At 37.5% G+C, this 22,108-nt stretch overlaps 1 protein-coding gene across 1 annotated transcript; it reads right to left on the bottom strand.

Moving 5' to 3' along the window:
• Positions 1-1,112: 1,112 nt before the first annotated feature.
• LOC135690380 (protein ERGIC-53) lies at positions 1,113-21,201 on the bottom strand. Its single transcript, XM_065207917.2, has 14 exons — positions 20,991-21,201; positions 19,812-19,868; positions 18,715-18,812; positions 17,783-17,890; positions 15,273-15,334; positions 13,399-13,498; positions 12,309-12,432; positions 11,336-11,391; positions 9,415-9,509; positions 7,004-7,049; positions 4,957-5,027; positions 4,626-4,805; positions 3,609-3,720; positions 1,113-1,321 (listed from the first exon to the last, which is right to left on the bottom strand). Exons 1-14 carry the CDS (start codon positions 21,166-21,168, stop codon positions 1,157-1,159), a joined length of 1,452 nt encoding a protein of 483 aa, XP_065063989.2. The 5' UTR covers positions 21,169-21,201; the 3' UTR covers positions 1,113-1,156.
• Between the last annotated feature and the right edge of the window lie 907 nt (positions 21,202-22,108).

The following is a 22,108-nucleotide window of genomic DNA, read 5'->3' as shown; positions in this document are numbered from 1 at the left end:
AGTCTGAAGAATTCCCCATTTTTCTATGAAAAGATTTTTTCAGAAAAATGTAAGGCTATAGGACAAGTAAAATAAATTGCTTCAGAGGCGCTTTCCTGTTTCAGACTAGTGAATAGAACCATACTTTTAACAATGGGAATCTACAAAAGCTATGGAGAGAAGGGGGGGGGGTTAGCCCCTCTTTCACTTTAATAAGAGGGGCGATGAAAAGACCCTTTTCTTAAAAGTGACCTCAAAGTCAGCCATTTGTAATTATTAAATAGATTCATAGGAAAATCTGACTGTAGTGTCTTATTCAAGATCAAATATATGAAATCCTGAAAAAAGTTTATTTTGACAGCAGTTGGAGCATGTTCCATGTCCAAAAAATCAGCAAAACCAGAGAGGATGGGTGACATGGACAAAGAGGGACAAATTCAGCAACTTCGTCACTCATTCTCTCTGATTTCGCTGATTTTGAAAAACAAGAAATTTCAAATATCTATATTTTTTATATATTCGAGACATTCGCTTGAAATTTTCAATTTCTGTTTGTCCATAATAACCTACATTTACACAAAAAATCGGCAAAACCAGAGAGGATGGGTGACATGGCTGTCACTCTTTGATATAGAATGACCCGGCAGTTACAAAACCATTAGAAGAGGTTGGGAATTCTGTTCTTACATGCACTCAGTGGCGGATTTAAGGGGGGCAACTAGGGGCAGGTGCCCCTCCCTCGCCGAGTTGAAGCAAGTATGGCGCCCCTTTTTTGGAAATTGTGCGCCCCTTTTGAAGAACGAAAATCAGGTGAAGAAGTTTCTGAGACCAATAGGTTAATTTGCTTCAAGGATTACTTCGAAGTTATGTTGTTTATTTCGAAAATGGATCTGAAGTTGTTGTATACAGCGTTCTCTCGTAATCAATTTTTGAAAATTTTTCAGCACTTCACTACCAACTGCCCCTCCTTCAAGTTTGCTCTGGATCCGCCCCTGTGCACTCTTACTGCAGTCTGTTCCCTTTGCCCTTTGATCGTTCCGGCGAACCTGAGAATCTGGACTCCCCAACAAGGAAGACGTTCAAATTTCTGATAGGCTTCACGAGAAACGAAAAACGAGGGATAAAACAATGGATACAAAAAAAACATGGCAATGGATATTATTAAATTACGCTTGTTTTAATAGAATTTTTTAGCAGCCTGGTCTTGGTGATTTTTGTAAAAGATATAACCAAAAACAACAACAATTTGGACAACAAAAAGCATTACAAAAGTCCCAGTGCTGACACAGTTTTGCTTCGGGCATTCATGTTGTTGTTTCTTTTGCTGGCTTCCGGCCTGCATCTAAAAATATAGAAATGGCCAAATAGATTTCAAAGTTGATGGATCAAAACAGAGAATGTAGCCACAAACAGAGGTAAATGAAGAAAGAGAGTCAAAAAGACTAATAATGACTGACTTCTTTTTTTAATATGTTTGTTCTGTGATACATATATAGGAACGCTATTATTTAGCAAGAATTGCAATGGTTCCTATCATATCCTGTGACTTTCCATCGTTGGTGTTACTTCGACGAATCTTATTTAACGTGCAGAGAACATGGAGCAAGTGAGAGAGACAGTGTATTGCTTTATAACTCTGATCTGAACTTGACTGACTTGACTGACTTACATACAAATTAACATACTTATATACAAAATAAATGTGCTGAGTAATGATGTGTTGTGATGATGTAATGATGATGCAATGGAGAAGGAAAGATTTAGACACAGAATAGGAAATAGGCAGAAGGGTAACTCTCGTCGGTTCCTTTGTTGTTTTTGAAGCCTGAGTCAACAATAGAATTCCTTAATTCCCCTTTAACCTCGATTTCATTAGACAAACTTAACCATGACAAATTATCATTCATTAATCAGATATAAACGAATTATGATACATAATTGAATTTGTTCACTATCATGGAGCATTTCGTCTCAAATAAAGTTGTCTACTTTCATTCTTTTTTAATATTTCCCCGACAGATACATGCTAAGCCTCGTATAAGTTAACGCATGCGCTAGTTTGTTCAGGCTTCACCTGATAGGCAGGAGTTCCCCTTCTGCCTAATTCCTATTCTGTGATTTAGACTTGGAAAGAAGTCAGCATGACATAGATGTGTGAATGTGTAAACAATGGTGAAGGGCATGTCCTGTGCTAGGTGATGCTGTGAATGACATAGGTGGATGTCATGGTGATGGCATGAAGTAGGAATATGGCCTAATTTACAATATTAAAATCACTACACATACAATGTTATTTCATAAAACGGAACGTGTTACTTTGATGATAAAGTGAGGATGTCATGGTGAGAAATTATACTCATCGCAAGACGTATAAAAATATAAGATTAAAATTGAAGTATGTTGCGGGCAACGTTTTCACGTACACATACTTTCCTTGTCGCCAAGAGCAGGTCTCAACACGGTCAAGAAACCATTGGCTCTTCTCTTATTTTTTTCCTTTTCTTGATTTCTCTTTCATACATCTTAATGTCATTTCTCTCATTACATACTTTATTTCTTCCTCGTTTTCCTTTCCATTCCCTTTGCCCCCTTCACTCTTTCAAACCTTATATTTTAAAATCCTTCTTGCCTTTTTTAATATTAAAGAACCCCCCCTTGCATCACTTTTTGAAACCCCTGCTTTTGATACTTTTCCAAAGCCCCCTGCCCCCTTACCCTTTCAAAACTCCTTTCCTTGTCTCAACTATACTTTTTAATCCCTACCTGTTATACTATTTTGCACTGGCACTATTGCTACCTCAAAAACCCATTTTCTGACTACCTTATTTTTATAACCCTCGGCTTCATTTATTGCTTCAAAACCACCCATACCTTCATTGCATTTCAAAACCACCCTTCCCTGCTTGCCCCTCATACTTTTAGCCTGCTTAAATCTTTCCTTATAGTTTTTCTTACCATCAGCCTCTTATTCTTGCCCTACCCACATATACAAACAAATGGAATCAAAGACGATCACTCTTATCGTAAAGAGAATCAAAGACGATCACTCTCATCGCAAAGGAAATCAAAGACGATCACTCTCATCGCAAAGGAAATCAAAGACGATCACTCTCATCGCAAAGGAAATCAAAGACGATCAATCTTATCGCAAAGGAAATCAAAGACGATCACTCTTATCGCAAAGGGAATCAAAGACGATCACTATAATCACAAATGGAATCAAAGATCACTCCAATCACAAATGGAATCAAAGACGGTCACTTTTATCGCAAAGGGAATCAAAGACGATCACTCTTATCACAAAAGGGAATAAAAGAAGATCACTCTAATCATAAAAGGAATCAAATAAAATCATGGTAATCGCAAACGAAATAAAAGAAAATCATGCTAGTCACAAACTGGAATCAAAGACGATCACTCTAATCACAAATGGAATCAAAGATCACTCCAATCACAAATGGAATCAACGACGATCACTCTTATCGCAAAAGGAATCAAAGACGATCACTCTAATCACAAATGGAATCAAAGATCACTCCAATCACAAATGGAATCAACGACGATCACTCTTATCGCAAAAGGAATCAAAGACGATCACTCTAATCACAAATATGAATCATGATAATCACCTGGCTCTTTGTAACAAGGTGGCCAACATTTTCCACAACTGTTCGAAGATTTTTATGGAGTTCGTCGAGTTTCTCATCACCATTAGTTCCTCGCAAAGATTCCATCTGCGTTCTAAGGTAAATGAAAATGTTTTCAAAAAATGAAGAAAAGAAATAATGGTATAGAAAATGAAAATATGAAAAGGTAAAAAAAGGGAAAAGAATAGAAAAAATATGAGACGAGAGAGATTAGAAGACAGAAAGGAGGGGGAGATGTGAAGTGAAACAAGGGAACGAAGAAATGAAACAAGAAATAGAAGGGGGAACAAAACATGAAGAAAAGGCGCTGGGAAAGGATCACGATAAATTCCTGTCGGCTGGGGAAAGTTTCAGATTCTATAATCGGAGGAGGGGATTTGTCAATAAATGAGTATGCTACTCTGTATTTGCAATGGAAAAGATTCGTTAAGCTAGCGACGAAGTCAAGGGGGGGGGTCAAAAGATTTACAGTCCTGGGGAACATGGATCTGCTGTAGTTCGGGACTCCGCCCAAAGAGGATTTGACCACACCTGGTGATTCCTTCGCCTGGAATTACATAAATCTTGCAACATTCCTGTCTGTGTGAAAGTTTGGAAAGATGCGGGGATGGCTCAGTTGTTAGAGGCGCTGACTACAGACGCAAGGGTCCGTGGTTCGAGTCCCTGGGATGACCAAACTTTCGCCCAGAGTGAGTAGAGTTGCCAGCTCTCTGTAATTCCAGACGTAGGAATCGCGAGGTGTGGTCACATTGTGAGGGAGGACCAGGACACTGCTCGATAAGCATAAGCTTCTCAGTGTCCTAAAAACTACCTTCGGATGCTAGGTAGAAACAAATACAACAAAGTTTGGTTGTGTCATTGACTCGAACCATAGACCCGAACATGAATCTGTAGTTTGCAACCCTGACAACTGAGACACCCTCACACTCGCAGAACACTATCGGAAAGGGTGTTGAAAGGGGGTCAAATTACCCTTTGTGAAAGGCAACATAGACTTACTTCATGTTGTATATAACATTCTTGAGTTCATTTTGACTGTTTATCATTGAGTTGAATTCTTGTCGGGATATTCCACCTCCAGTTGAAGCGCCGACACTACCCCCTGCTTGGATCTTCGCAACAGTGTTATGCAAATTGTTGACTTGTGTGGTCAGTTCACCCGTCTTACCATGCAGCGTTCTATAAAAGAAAAGGGTATTATATTGAAGATTGAGCAGGTCGACGGGGGTAGCTATATGATTATCTAACACAGGCCGTAGTTGCTCAACAGGGGTGGGGGGGGGGAGGGGGAGGGGGGGATGATCTATATGATATCTATACACGGACTTACCCGACAAGAGAATGAATTGAGGCTTGTCCTTCATATATTAATCGCACATCTCTATCATAGGCATTTTCATACTAAAAATGAATAAGAAATAAATGAATTAAGGACAAAACAAATAAATTAACATTAATTATATAAGGCTGAATAATTAATAGCCTGTTCCAGACCTGGATATCGGCCCGCGGGCCCATTAGACATTCCCGTGCGGCCCGCGTGCGAGTGTGGTCAATCTTTTGTGAGAGAATTTTCCCACTTGACCTACAGGACAACTTCATATTCTTATACACTCTTTTTTATAAGAACAATTTTATAAGAACAGGAGCCTCAAAATTGGTCAAAAGTTAAAAACAAATTAAGAACAAGTTGAGGATGAGCTACTGTAAAATGCAATTTTGAACAACGTTTTTTCTCAAAATCGAGGATTTTTGGCCATGTGTGGGTGCTTTTTCTGTGATTATTCAAACTTCATGGCAAATGAATGTTGTATTTTAGTCACTTTGTTGGCAAATGAGGCCAGAACAACTTCGTGGAGCCAAAAAGCTGGCAACCACACTGCTTACACTCTATTAATTAAAGAACAAATTAAGAACAATTTCGAGATTTTCGAGAAAATTAAAGATTGTCAGCCTGAACTTAAATTTACTGGTTCTTATAAAAAAGAATGTCAATATATTTACGTAATATCTTTAACTTTCAGATAATAGATACCAACAAAAATATAGTATTATTTGTTGATTTCTCACGTGGCCCTTAAAGGTATTGAGCCATGATAAAAGGAGAGGGTATACCCACAGTACTATAACACAGTACTATATAATACTATACAATACTACCTAGTGCTATACAAGACTATAAAATACTATGTAATACCATGTAAATACAACAGAATACAACACAGTACTATAACACAGTACTATATAATACTATACAATACTACATAGTGCTATACAAGACTAGAAAATACTATGTAATACCATGTAAATACAACAGAATACAACACAGTACTATACAATACTATTAAATACCACAAAATTATATTAAATACTAAACAAGTCTGATTCACAAAGTACGATACAATACTACACAATACTACAGAATCCAGCACAGTACTTTACAACACTAAACAATACTGCATAATGCTATACAAAACTATAAAATACCATATAAAACCATCCAATACTACAGTATGTACTTTTTAATACTATACAGTGCTATTGAATACTACAGAATACTAAACAATTCTAAATTATACTGAATAATGCTACGAAATATTATATAATTCTATACAATACTATTAAATACTACATAAATCTGTTAAATACTAAACAAGACTGTGCAATACTACATAATTCTATAAAGGCTATAAAATACTACACAATACAATACAATACTACAGGATTATATAAAATACTATATAAGTCTAATTCACACAGCACTAAACAATACCATACCATACTATTACTACAGATACAAATATACATTACTACAATTCATTTCTACAGAATTCTATTGAATACTATATAAATCCGATTCACACAGCACTTAACAATACCATACCATACTATTACCACAGATACAAATATACATTACTACAATACATTTCTACAGAATTCTATTAATTATCATACAAGACAAAACAATACTACCGAATACAACACGGTATTATACAATACTATAAAATACTATTAAATCCTACAGAAAACTATTAAGTATTGTAAATAAAAGCCTAATTCACACAATAGAATACAATACTACATAATACAACACAGTACTAAACAGTAATATACAATTATACAGGATACAACACAGTACTATACAATACTATACAATACTACATAATACAACACAGTACTAAACAGTCATATACAATTATACAGGATACAACACAGTACTATACAATACTATACGATACGATACAATACGATACGAAAAATACTATTAGATACTACAGAATATTATACTTCACTCCTTCGTCCTTTCGCATTGAATTTTTTATAACATTTCATTTTGTTACTTCTTTTACGATTAAGAATTTTAAAGGTGGGCTTACACGTCCTTCCTGGTCCTTGAACTTTTCAGGATGTTGCGTTTTGAATCTGAGGATAAACATAAAATATAACTGTGTATATTAACAAACAACTGTTGCCTGATGGTTGCAGTTGGCGTGAAACTCGGAGTAGCAGCTTAAAACCAAATAGCGTGTACAAACTAAAAGCCCAAACAGCGTGAAACTCAGAGCTCTATACACCAAATAGTGTGTACAACTCTGCCTATACAGAATAGAGCACTTTATGACAGACCGGTAAACTGTAATTTTCATTGGACAATATGGCTTGTACACAAATAGCCTAGTAAAAACCAATAAAATGCCTGATGATCACTTTAAGCATGAAACTCGGAGTAGCAACTTAGAACCCTGCTGTTCTATACACCAAATAGCGTGTACAGCTCTGTCTATACGTCATCGAGCACTTTATGTCAGACTGGTAAACTGTAATCTTCATTGGACAATATGCTTTGTACACAAATAGCCTAGTAAAAACCAATAAAATGCCTGATGATCACTTTAAGCATGAAACTCGGAGTAGCAACTTAGAGCCCTGCTGTTCTATACACCAAATAAAGTGTACAGCTCTGTCTATACGTCATCGAGCACTTTATGTCAGACTGGTAAACTGTAATCTTCATTGGACAATATGCTTTGTACACAAATAGCCTAGTAAAAAGCATAAAAAATGCCTGATGATCGCATTAAGCGTGAAACTTGGGGGTAGCAACTAAGAACCGTTCTGTTCTATACAACAAATAGCGGGTACAGCTCTGTCTAAACGGAATAGAGCACTTTATGACAGACCGGTAAACTGTAATTTTCGTTGGACAATATGGCTTGTACACAAATAGCCTAGTAAAAACCAATAAAATGCCTGATGATCACTTTAAGCATGAAACTCGGAGTAGCAACTTAGAACCCTGCTGTTCTATACACCAAATAGCGTGTACAGCTCTGTCTATACGTCATCGAGCACTTTATGTCAGACTGGTAAACTGTAATCTTCATTGGACAATATGCTTTGTACACAAATAGCCTAGTAAAAAGCATAAAAAATGCCTGATGATCGCATTAAGCGTGAAACTTGGGGGTAGCAACTAAGAACCGTTCTGTTCTATACAACAAATAGCGGGTACAGCTCTGTCTAAACGGAATAGAGCACTTTATGACAGACCGGTAAACTGTAATTTTCATTGGACAATATGGCTTGTACACAAATAGCCTAGTAAAAACCAATAAAATGCCTGATGATCACTTCAAGCATGAAACTCGGAGTAGCAACTTAGAGCCCTGCTGTTCTATACACCAAATAAAGTGTACAGCTCTGTCTATACGTCATCGAGCACTTTATGTCAGACTGGTAAACTGTAATCTTCATTGGACAATATGCTTTGTACACAAATAGTCTAGTAAAAAGCATAAAAAATGCCTGATGATCGCATTAAGCGTGAAACTTGGGGGTAGCAACTAAGAACCGTTCTGTTCTATACAACAAATAGCGGGTACAGCTCTGTCTAAACGGAATAGAGCACTTTATGACAGACCGGTAAACTGTAATTTTCATTGGACAATATGGCTTGTACACAAATAGCCTAGTAAAAACCAATAAAATGCCTGATGATCACTTCAAGCATGAAACTCGGAGTAGCAACTTAGAGCCCTGCTGTTCTATACACCAAATAAAGTGTACAGCTCTGTCTATACGTCATCGAGCACTTTATGTCAGACTGGTAAACTGTAATCTTCATTGGACAATATGCTTTGTACACAAATAGTCTAGTAAAAAGCATACAAAATGCCTGATGATCACATTAAGCATGAAACTCGGAGTAGCAACTTGAAAGCCTCCTGTTCTATACACCAAATAGCGTGTACAGCTCTGTCTATACAGAATAGAGCACTTTATGACAGACCGGTAAACTGTAATTTTCATTAGACAATATGCTTTGTACACAAATATTCTAGTAAAAAGCATGCAAAATGCCCGATGATCACATTAAGCATGAAACTCGGAGTAGCAACTTGAAAGCCTCCTGTTCTATACACCAAATAGCGTGTACAGCCCTGTCTATACGGAACGAACACTTTATGATTAATTCTCACCAGATTTTAGGGAGACTTTATTTCAGTTCATATTTCAGTTCAGTTCTTTTTTGATCAAAAGTAAGAAATCTGATATTTTTGTTTTCAAAATAAATGATTAACTTCCATTTTCTGATATTTAAACAAATTTTCATTATGTTACTTTAATATATACATAACTGTTGAAAAAAATGATAAAGATCATTAAAGAATAGCAAAAATAAATCTAAATGTAATAAATTAATGTAACAAAATGAAAAAAGAAGATAACACAATTAATAACAACTATTACAACTAAACGACAAAATAACAAAGACCATTAAACTTACGTTTCTTTTTCCTTCTCCAATTGTTGTGCATACTGGTCGTATTGTTGTTCCAGTTTCTTTCTCTCCTCTTCTGAGATTTCCTTTGCGGGTTTTTTCTGTCGGTTGAGTTTTGGAATAATAACATGAATTTTAGCAAATTATAAGGATTATGGCAATGTAATCAAATTTTGGGATACGGAAGGTAGGTTTACAGGGGTTTGGTGTATTCGACGAAAGAGTACAAAGGGACGGGTAGGGTGGAGATTGGGGAAGGGAAGCGTGGGAATTGGGAGAGGGTGGAGTTGAGATTGGAGAAGGGTGGTGTGGGAATTGGGAGAGGGTAGAGTTGAGATTGGAGAAGGGTGGTGTGGTAATCAGGAAGATGGGAGTGGAGATTGGGGGAGGAAATTGGCGAAGGGTAGAGTAGAAATTGGCGAAGGGTAGGGTGTAAATTGGCGAAGGGAAGGGTGGGAATTGGGAGAGGGTGGAGTTGAGATTGGAGAAGGGTGGTGTGGTAATCAGGGAGATGGGAGTGGAGATTGGGGGAGGAAATTGGCGAAGGGTAGAGTGGAAATTGCAAAGGGTAGGGTGGAAATTGGCGAAGGGTAGGGTGGAAATTGGCGAAGGGAAGCGTGGGAATTGGCAAAGGGTAGGGTGGAAATTGGCGAAGGGTAGGGTGGAAATTGGCGAAGGGTAGGGTGGAAATTGGCGAGGGGTAGGGTGGAAATTGGCGAAGGGTAGGGTGGAAATTGGCGAAGGGAAGCGTGGGAATTGGCGAAGGGTAGAGTGGAAATTGGCGAAGGGTAGGGTGGAAATTGGCGAAGGGTAGGGTGGAAATTGGCGAAGGGTAGGGTGGAAATTGACGAAGGGTAGGGTGGAAATTGGCGAAGGGAAGCGTGGGAATTGGGAGAGGGTGGAGTCGAGATTGGAGAAGGGTGGTGTGGTAATCAGGGAGATTGGAGTGGAGATTGGGGGAGGATATTGGCGAAGGGTAGGGTGGAAATTGGCGAAGGGAAGCGTGGGAATTGGCGAAGGGTAGAGTGGAAATTGGCGAAGGGTAGGGTGGAAATTGGCGAAGGGTAGGGTGGAAATTGGCGAAGGGTAGGGTGGAAATTGACGAAGGGTAGGGTGGAAATTGGCGAAGGGAAGCGTGGGAATTGGGAGAGGGTGGAGTCGAGATTGGAGAAGGGTGGTGTGGTAATCAGGGAGATTGGAGTGGAGATTGGGGGAGGATATTGGCGAAGGGTAGAGTGGAAATTGGCGAAGGGAAGCGTGGGAATTGGGAGAAGGTGGAGTCGAGATTGGAGAAGGGTGGTCTGGTAATCAGGGAGATTGGAGTGGAGATTGGGGGAGGATATTGGCGAAGGGTAGAGTGGAAATTGGCGAAGGGAAGCGTGGGAATTGGGAGAGGGTGGAGTCGAGATTGGAGAAGGGTGGTCTGGTAATCAGGGAGATTGGAGTGGAGATTGGGGGAGGAAATTGGCGAAGGGTAGAGTGGAAATCGCAAAGGGTAGGGTGGAAATTGGCGAAGGGTAGGGTGGAAATTGGCGAAGGGTAGATTGGGGAAGGGTAGGGTGGAAATAAGGGAAAGTTGGCAATGGTGTTTGAAGCACACTGAAAAAAAAGATGAGAGTATGAATTGAATTTGAATTAGCAACGACTGAATTTGACACGGATAGACTAGGAATTTATGGTGGATTAACTGGAATAGGAGGTAGATTTGAGGGTGGATTGGAAGAAGTTCGTTTCCTGTCTTGGACTTTAGTGGTAATTTATATTTTGATCCAGAACTGGGTATATATTTTCCTTCCTTCGTTTGATTCCGACGATTTATAGTCCGAGACGCAATAGCTGTCAGTATGTTATAAAACGCTTGCTTTATTCAAAGCCTTTTTTCAAATTGTGTTCAGCAAAAAATTATTCAAGAAACAAGATTGCATACCTCTTCAGTTGGCACTTTTAGGCTGTATGTTAAAAACTTCAATACGTCGTGGTCATCTAAAGAAAAAAGAGCCTGGTAAACAGTGACTCTTAAAAGTCATGGTCGACAAGTTGTCATAGCCAAACGAATTCGTTTTAATTTTCCGTATAACTCATTGCGCATTTATCTCTATCAGAAAATTCAATAACACAAAAGAGTGCACAAAACAATCAACAAAGGGATTATTATATATTCTAAGACAAATTCACACGTATTTTATTGCCATCTATTCCCTCTTGCCGCTTCTTTATCATACTCCTAGCTCTTTCTTTCTCTAAAACCCTTCCCATCTTTTCTCTGGTTCCTTTTTCTCTCCAACGCTACTCCTGCATCCCTCCCCTAGCTTTCTCTCCTTCCCTTCAACTTCCTTTCTCCTCGTAACTCTTTTGTTCTGATCTCCCTTTCTTTCTCTAAAACCCTTCCCATCTTTTCTCTGTTCCCTATTCTCTCCAACGCTATTCCTCTATCCCCCCTGTTTTTCTCTATTTTCCTTCCACTTTTTCTCTCCTCTCTCTTCTCTCGCCCCTTTCCTACCTTCTCCTCTTCTCCTTTTTCTCCTCTTGCTCTCGTTTCTCACCTCTTCCAGACCTTTCCCTTTTTCTTTTCCCCTCCTACCCGCTTCTTTTTCCTCTTCTTCCCTTATCCCCCTTCACCCCGTCTTGCTTTCTTCTCCCCTCTCTACCTTCCTCTTCTCGATCTTCATCCCTTTCCACCCCCCCCTTCATCCCTTTTGTATAACATTCCATTTCTCCCCCCCCCCAATCCTTTTTATTCCTATCTCCTCCTTCTTTTCAAGATTTCCCTCAACTCTACTAAAGTGAACTACTACACAGGAGACGAGCACAGCATTCCAATTTCCGCTCTAATCTCTCTTAACCCTGACAAAATACCCCTTTAAACCTCCTATAACCCGTAATATTGAAGAGCATCTTACCAGCCAGCCCCCCAGTAGCGGCAGATACCCCAAAGAAGCCTTCTTTGGGCAAGTTGACATTTTCAGCTCTCATGCAAAGCTCATATTCATCATCTCGGTTTGACATACCATTGTGGAAAAATACCTGAAAAAGATGACATTAATTAAAATCAGTAAACAAAGACATATTGGCCGTCTTCTTTTGACATGACATATTTTTGAAAAATACTTGAAAAAGATGACATGGATATAATTATAACACAAAGAACAGGAGCCGCCTTCTTTAGATATGCCATTATCGAGAAATACCTGAAAATGATGACATTATTTGTAATTATGAACCAACGAGCAATGGGCGTTCTATTTACACATACCATTATGATAAAATACTTGAAAATGATGACATTTTCCTTATCCAGAAATAACTACAAACACTTCTAGAGTATGGCTGCTTAAGACTTAAATAACACCCATATAAAGATTAACTTCAAAACCATAGTAACCTAGCTGTGGCATGCGGATTCAACAAAATGTTTTACCCCCCCCCCCCCCCCTGATCCATCAAATGCTCAACGTTCCTTCAGTCAACCCCCGTCCTTTTTAGTCAAATAGAACGTCCAATACGAATCTTAAGTAACTACTCAGACGGGGGACCAGCTTGTTTCTTATTTATCCAAGATAGCGGCAAAGAATATTTCCATTCATCCTCTATAATATTCAGGTCGCAAAATATGGCCATTACGCTCACAGGATGAAAACTTTTGAAGGACAGAAAGAAATATTTAACTGTGGCAAAAATTATACCAGCTTTAACTACCCTTAAAATTTCAGTTCAAAAATCTACCTGCTTCTCTCGAAATGGCAATTACGAAATGTCGCTAAAAAATGATATTTTTAAAGTTCATGACCCCAATTTTTCTGTTGGCCGAGAGCATATGCTTAGTCACGTGACCTCTCTCGCACTTCTGAGGCAATCAATTTCTGAAAAAAACTTCGAAAGAGTTACAGAAGTCTGTCGTTTTTGTAGTGTTGAAAAGCTATTACCTTTAGAAAAACAGCAATAAATTAACACTTATCCGCGACCAGCAACTTAGATACATTAAATACTAACCGTAAGCACATTGTTGAAATACCGAACTTTCGCCCGAACCGGGTTAGGGCGGTTTCTGAAATCACGCATACATCCCCCCAATTGTTGACTTGATCCGTCCCTGCAAAGAGATTGTATAATATTGTATAGTATTGTGAAGACGTGTATAATATTTCATATCATTTCACAGTATTCGGTAGTATTCTGTTGTATTAACTAGTACTGTATAGCAATGCATAGTTTTTTGTAGTATTGCATAGTATTATATACTATTTCGTCGAATTGTAAAATATAATATAGAATTGTATAGTATTCTTTATTATTGTATAGAATTATATAACACTGTTTAATTTTTATAGTATTACATAGCATTGTATAGTATTTTATAGTATTGTATAGTATAATTGTGAAGTAGTGTTTAGTTCTGAAATGTAGCATTGCCCAGTATTCTATAGTATTCTGTAGTATTAATTAGAATTGCATAGCATTGCACTGTATAGTATTATATAACATTGTGTGGTTCTTATAGTATCATTAAGTCAGGTATAATATTGCATAGCATTGTGTAGTATTGTATAGTATTGTATAGTCTTGTATAGTGGTATATCATGATTTGGAATAACAAGTATAAGGAGTTTTTTTTGCTAAATTCAAAATCCTAAAAATAAACTTTTGTGATGTCATCATTGTTATGACGTCACCAGTTACGCCAAAGGCACACTGTCGCCATCCTCATTGGTTTTTTGTGAGTTGAATTTTCATGTACAGCAAAAACCGCGCGAGCATGACGCATCATTCTGTTTTGGTAGCCCCATTTATTATTGTTTTGTTTTGCTATTGTTTTGGTTAACCAATAAAAAGCGCGATGATGTGCCTTTAGAGACAATCTGTCCCCTATTGTGCTCCACTTTTATTTCCACTTTATTGAAATTCGCGCACTGTTGAGCATAATGAATTGTTAAGCCAGAGACAACTTTGGTTCAAGCACTTTTGACATGGGAAATAAAACGCCTGTGTTCCCGTTTTAGTGAAGCTGTGGTTAGAATAAATTTTGTTCCTTCCTGCGACAAATTTGTCAAGTTTGGTTTGTGCGACAGATATTTTAACAGCGACAGGAAACCCTGGTGTGACGTCATCAAAACGATTAACGATTAACGATCTTGCCATAGAGTTCTAAACTGTGACGTCATCAAAAACCTTTTCTTATAATTTTTGAATTTTAACCACATAGCGTAAAAGATCACCATGAAATACTTTCAAATACGCAAAATTGGCCAAACATGTCTAAAATCGGTTGAGATATGGCAAATGAAAGATTTGAGGTTTGCTAACGAATCATTGTTATTTTCGCTCTGATCATAAAGTTATGAACAGAGACCAAATTACAGAGGTTTGATGGGGATAGAGCCAGTACACATGCGCCAACTCGTAACACACTTGCCTTTCGTGACGTCATCATTTTAGAACTCTATTTCCGATAGCTTTTTTGTCGCACTTTCAAACATCGTTAATTACCGCAGCAAAATCTAGTAAAGTTATCCGCTAAAGGAATTGAGTCATGATAAAATGGATTGGGTATACCCAAAGTGCCAAAATCCGCTGATTCATGATTTTCATGACTGCGATGCTATTGGTTGACCTGGAACTGGTCACATGAACTCACCTAGTACTGATTGACAAAACAGTTTCCATAAATGGCAAGATGTCAACAACGGATGCAAATATCACATGAAACAGCAGCGGTCACGCCGAAACCAAATGACCCCCTATAGAGAAGGCCTATTCACCACGACTCAATGCCTTCAAGGCGGGAAAACCCATTTATCATATTAGCCAATCATTGAGAGGACAGACTGTCATTAAGATAGAAGAAAGCTTTATTGAGATCTACATACTTGAAATGATCGTATGACTTTGTTCCGTCGTTCAGCATTACCATCACGTATGGATTGTTGTTCTGAAAGAAAGAGTGGCAAAATATCTGAACCTTTGGCATTGTTAAAAAATAAAACTTTGTTCTGAAAGAACTACAGCTACACTCTTTTTTTTATAAGAACAATTTTATAAGAACACGAGCCTCAAAACTGGTCAAAAGTTAAGAACAAATTAAGAACAAGCTGAGGCTGAGCTTCTGCAAAATGCAATTTTGAACAACGTTTTTTCTCAAAATCGAGGATTTTAGCGATGTGTGGGTGCTTTTTCGGTGAATATTCAAATTTGTCAGCAAATTAAGGCTGTCTCACTCACTTTGTTGGCAAATGAGGCCTTTTCACCACCTTAGAGCGAAGAAGCTAGCAATAGCACTGCTTACACCCTCTTAATTTAAGAACAAATTAAGAACAATCCAGCCTCAGATTTTCGAAAAAATTAAGAACCGTCAGCCTGAACTTAAATTTACTGGTTCTTATAAAAAAAGAGTGTATGTTGCCAAAGTGAAACCTAAAAACAACCGCCCGCCATATGTGTCCACCGGGTAAATTGTTTGTACACCACAATTGTACAGCGTAATGCTTAGAATCACCAGCTACACAGGGACTATTTTGTCTCAATATATATTGTGTTTTTTTCTGCCTGGGTGCAAGTTTGGTCGTGCTCAAAAGAATTAATGCGAAGTTGTGTCATGATCAAGGACCCCGGAAGCGGGGGGAGGACTACGGGGGCTTTAGCTCCCCCAATAATTTTCAAAACGTACTTAAAACCATACAAAAATTGCCCTGATCTTAGTTTTTTAAAATGTTTAGCCACCCCCCTAAAACGTTGTTTTTGCCCCCTCAATCTGTAATATGCTCCGCAGTGCCTGGTCATGATAGACAGTTGCGTGCCAAAAGATCTCTGAGTGGGGGTGCGGGTTTTAGCAGAGAAAATGAAAATGTACCGACAGGTCATGATCAAAAACTTTTAAGTGTTTGAAAATTCCTATCAAAACCTGGCATGCTTAACTTCGTTGGTAGTGTCTTTAGCCCTAATCTGTACAAAAGCGAATAACTCTGAGGCAGAGGTGTAGTGTTATCAAAATAACAAGGGAGGCTCTTGCGAAATCGCTACGAAAAACAATAGGAAAAGTATAAATTGGCTTCTTCTGGGCATAACACCCTTGGTCAGCACTACAACCCTGCTCTGAGGTGTCAGACGAAAAAGCTTGTATTTAAAGTATTTTTTTTGCCTTTTTTCCAAGCCATTTTGAAGTCAGGGTAGAAAATCACTACTGAAGTAGAATTCAGAGAAAGGAGGGGGGAATGTAGATTGGTCCAGGGGTGAAAATGCAAGGTCTTTTGAAAACATGGCATTTTAAGAACTATGGAAGATCTTAGGCAAAATTTGCAAACTTTTAATTTTCGTTATGCCCAAAAGTCTTTTAAGAATAAGATCTTTGGTCTTTCAAGGTTTGAGAATAAACTTCCAAGTATAAGAAATGGAGCATCGTTTATCAATAAATCATGAAAAAAGCTCACGAAGATTTGTTAAGTTAAGGTTTGAGATGCTGCAAAAACTTCTTTTTCTAGTACCCTAATCTGTGGCCAGAACAAAAGCTTTCTGTCTGAGCAAAACACGTTTTAGTAGAGCAAAACTCATTTGTAATAACAAAGTTATTTCAAAGGTAAAAACCGGTTCATTACCAAAAGGATTCGTAACTAATGATTGGTATTTGCTAGAATATTTTATAAGGACATATTGGCCAGCCTTTAGATTCCTCAAAGCGATGTAAAACTAATTTTATAACAAGTTTTTGGGGAACCTTTATTGGTCTATGCTGTTATAAGGTGAATCCTAGCATAAGGTAAGATAATTTTTGGGTTTGTTTGTACGCAGGCATAACCATGTACGCAAGAAATATATGGAAGATTTCGTAAAATCTAAAGGTCCTGTCCATCATATGTTTTTATGGTGAAAACTGTCATGAATTTTCTATGACTTTGTTGGCAGGGATGACAATAGAGTAACAAAGTGATGACGTCATAAAAATATATTTTTAGAATTTCTGAATTTTGATCCCAGAACTTGAAATAGCATCATAAAATACCTCTAAATAAGCAAAATCAGTTAAAAAATAATGAATTGGCTGAGATATGGCCACTTGGGCACAAGCTCTTGCCCCATCAAACCTCTGTAATTTGGTCTTGGTTCATAACTTTATGAACCAGGCCAGAATAACAGCAATCCGTTAGCAAAGTCTTTCATTGGCAGTATCTCGCCAAATTTAGAATATAATTTTGCACAATGAGAGGTATTTTATGCTGTTCTTTCAGATTATGTGGCCAAATTTAAGAGATTCTAAAAATAGATTTTTTATGACGTCATACTTCGGTACTCTATAAAGATCCTGGCCAAACAAATAAACAATTGTATGAGAGTGGCCTAAAGATATAAGGATTCTAAAGGTTTATAAACAAAAATAACACGATACCTCTCCATCATTGTCATAGGAGTCAAAGAAAAGGCCCATTCCCTTCCAATTATCAGATGCACCAAAAACTGGCCCAGAAGATCCAGTTTCTTCTGTATACCAGACTGCCTATAATTGGGACAAAAACTTTCACATAACAGAAATTAAAGCAAGTTATAAAAACAAAACTCAATATCATTGAATAAAATAAGATAATAGTCAAATAAGAGACGTGTCCCCCTAGCCCCCCCCCCCCCCCTACCATGATGCCGCTACTGGATTTCATGGTTTGATAACAACAAAATGGAGCAGTATTGTTTGGCAACTCATTATTTCAAGTGAGCAGTGTTCCCAAGACGTTTCAACGATGAAGTGATTTGTAAACAACTTGGCTTAATAACCGTGTTTTGTCTTTGAAGCAATTGAAGCAATTCCTTGCAGAATTACATGCAAAAGCAATTCCTATTATCGGTGTAACTATCATTGAATGTAAAAAGAGTGTGTGCGAGAGTATTTTAAGTTTTCTTGCGAAACAATCAGCAGTTTGAAATAAAACTAGGAATTTACGTGAAATTATACTAGGAAAAATAAATTAATTTATTAAGGGTGTTCAAAGCATAGCCTGTTATCAAGTCAAAACCGGAAACATCCTTAATAAATTTGTTAATTTCTCCTAGTACAATTTTACTTAAATTCCTAGTAATGGTCTTTTATATTGTACATCAAAAATTTTTGCACTGATGAAGCCCCACATGCTGGGGTGAAATATTAGCCTTCACTGATTTATGTGTATTTATTGCTGTTTATTCTCGGCGTATTGCGGTGTTTCTTATTTGCTACATTTTTATCAACTTTTTGCAGCAAGAACTCCTTGGAGCCCTTCAAGCAGCCTGCTACAGTGACCTTTTCTTTATTCACACATTAAAGGAATACCTTTGAAAAACTTTACTTACCAACCCATCACCACCAACTCGGCCCCTGCCAGTAACTTTGAAAAAGACTTCAATTTCCCAGAATTCATTAGTGTTTTTGCTCTTTGCCCAGACAGAGCCTAAATGAAATATTGAATTCTAATTATAAAGAGTTCTAATTGATAAATGTTACTAGCAATAAGAAAGATGTATAAATACATTGCAACTAAACGAACTGTTTGTTGCTAAGTGCTCAACTGTCAATTAACAATCCTACCTATAACATTCGTGACATTCTGGATATCAGACTTCTAACCATGCTTAGAGGCGAAATCAGTGCTTTGAATGGGCATAGATTCAAACATAACTTTGCCTGTTTAAGTCCAATGTGTGTCTGTGGCACTGGTAAAGAGAACAATGAGCATTTTCTCCTGCATTGGCCTCTGTACAGCATGAAGCGCCAGTTTGACCAGCTCTCAGGTATTGATGGATTCAATGTTGCCAATGTAAATATGAAAGACCGTTGTCATGTAATCTTGTTTGGAGATCAGAATTTGGGTACAGTTGCAAACAGAATGATATTAGAAGCAACAATTTTCTTCATTAAGGCCTCGGCAAGGTTAAATTAATGCCGAAATACAGCAGCAGCACCCCTTTCTTTCCTTTCTCTAATTTTAATTTTCCTTAATTTCTCTTTCTTTTTTCTAAGATGGTGTAATTTGTTGTTGAATTGTATGTGGCATTCATGGTGAGGACTCTGTGACCTTGTGTCTTTCCTCGCCATGAGTATCACAGCTTAATATAATTGTAATTTTAGTAGTTTTAGTTGTTCTTAATTGATATAAACTGTTTGTTGCCAAGTGTTTCATAGCAAACAAATCATACCAGCTCAAATTTGTCTGGCTCCACTGTTTTTCAATACATTAGTAGTAGTTATAGGGGTGACAAGGCACAGGGTGGATAATCAGAAAACATCTGGCAGGTCCTTGTTCTTTACAATTCTTACTTCTTTCTTAAGTGTCTGGCCTCTTCTGGCTGCACAGTGCCTGGGGGCATTGCCCTCCATGGACCCCTAAAACCATATCTGTCTATCCTCCCTTTATAAAAAGATACATAAAAAATACAGAATTAAAAATCACCTTTTTGATCTTTCAGAGATGGAGTAATTCTTACTTGCTCATCACCAGCGATGGCGCCTGCAAGAAATAGAAAATCCATGATCAACAATTCAAAATAAAAGAAGCATATAAATACATCAAATCACTTTTTACAACTGGCTTTTCATTTGTCTTACTAGAATTTTTTTTTGGCAAAACCAGTGATTAAGACAAGTTTTTTACCTAACCAGAATTTTTGTCAATATTTTTCAAAAAATAACCCATAGCCAACTTCATTTGGACAAAATATTTCCTTTAGCTGATCTCTGTACCTGGCTATAAATTTGCCTATTTTCTAATTTATCTTCCAAGCTAGTCTTTAGAAATCATAGAGATACGGAATTAATCTACTAAACTTTCAATCTTTATCTATCATTGTAGGCTGTGTAATTTTTTAAATCAGAATTTTAACTTTAATATATTATTTTTTATAGATTAAGTTTTCAATAGACTGTATCTAAATTGTGTTCCCAATTGGCAGAAATGCTCAATCTGACATTGCAATAAAGAAATTATCATGATAATTCTTATGAAAAAAGAGTGTATGCTATGTCAAATATTTCAATAGTGGTTGAAAAAACAGATGGGCGACAGCAATTTTATTTTCATTTATAATTGAGATTATTTTGAAATGATTGAATAATAAATACTTAAACTGAAATTCTGAGATTATTGCAGGTGTTTTCCCTCGCAGGGAGTTTTAAAATAAATTTCTGATGTTTCAAAATCTACCTATGACAGGTTCTACCAACAATTGTATTGCCCTGTTCAAAAGTACATGCATTATATAAAAATATCGTTTACTTCTTGACAATAGTCCCAAACCTTGAAAAAACACCCCTCAGTCATGGTCCCCTGACTTTTTTAGAAAATATGACAAAATGAAGGAAAGAGATCTAAAATCATCCTCCGCTTCACCTAATGAAATTATTGGGGGCAAAGGGGCAAACAACAAATGACTTAATTTAGGCCAAAACAATTAATGTTGACTTTGGGTCGAGCTACGAGAATAACTTGAAAAATATAATGGGACGAAGAGTAAGTGCCTGCATTATTTATCCAGTGGCCTATAATGTTTCATTGCGGGAATCTTTTTCGCTGGATAATAGAGTAAATTAAAGATCCCAAAACAACAAAGATTTATAAGGTAAGTCTACTTACTTCCATAATGTTTCCAAAATGGTATATTTCCTTGCTTGTTAACTAAGTGTGGCCCTTTAAAACTAAGTTTGTATTCAAATCTGACATGGCGCTTGCCAACTTCAGCATTGACAAATGCAAGTAACCCAAGAATTAAAAAAATCATCTTCGCACCGATATTCCCTAAACAGCCAGACATTCTAAAGGTACCTATGTTCACGTTGAACTACAACTCTAACCGGAAATGCAAGCAGCATTGATTTCATTGGTTAAAAACGTTCTCTTTTAGACGAATCAATATCGAGACATTGTTCTTATCCTATTGTTTAATGAGCAGCATTGAAGAATCTATTGTTTTAAGACCCGCGGGTTGCTGCGTGTACAACGCGGTGACCTAATGCAACGTCACATAAATGTGCTATATGAATTTTGATCCTCCATGTTAGTGTCGGTAATTTATAAATGTTTAATCAGCTTGATTGGCAAAACAGGTTGAAATAAAGCGATCTTTGATTCTCGACACGTGGTAAAGAATATTTTGCAGGTATGCTCTGTCACCGAGTAACGAGATCTCATTGGAATATACTGAGAGGGGGGTGGCTAGGGTGGGCTGTGGGGGAGACCCCATGGACAAAATATCATTGCAAAAGTAGTCATGTTTTTGCCTGAAAATCTACAACATCTACCAATATATATTTTTTTACAAAATTTCCAATAGTTGCTTGGCGAGGAAAGTTATTTTTGAAGACAATTAGCCTTTGCGAGCGTGGCAAATTGACCAGGCGATGATCCAAACAATGGCAATAGACTTCTACGGAATAAACAAATTAATTTCAGACCGTCTGATAATGCATTATGGGATGCTTGCGTAGCGCAATGGCACTTGTTAGCCATAAGTCTTTAAGGTATTTTCTCCTGGAAAGATTGGTACCTGAAAAAGAATGCCAGTACCATGGATACAGGCACCGCGGAGCAGGGGGGGCTGGGGGGATCTTTAGCCCCTCACATTTTGCAAAAAATGCCCAATATGTAGTACTAAACTACCAGTAAAGCCTCTTTTTATAAGGTTTTAGCCCCCACTTTTTATACCCCCCCCCCCACTTTTCTCAACGCTCCGCGGTGCCTGGGATAGGTGTCCT

Source organism: Rhopilema esculentum, chromosome 1, assembly GCF_057945365.1.
Source record: "Rhopilema esculentum isolate cy_ngs chromosome 1, ASM5794536v1, whole genome shotgun sequence".
In the NCBI taxonomy this organism is placed as follows: domain Eukaryota; kingdom Metazoa; phylum Cnidaria; class Scyphozoa; order Rhizostomeae; family Rhizostomatidae; genus Rhopilema; species Rhopilema esculentum.
Note: the sequence above shows the minus strand (reverse complement) of the source record. Positions and strands in the feature narration are given on the sequence as shown.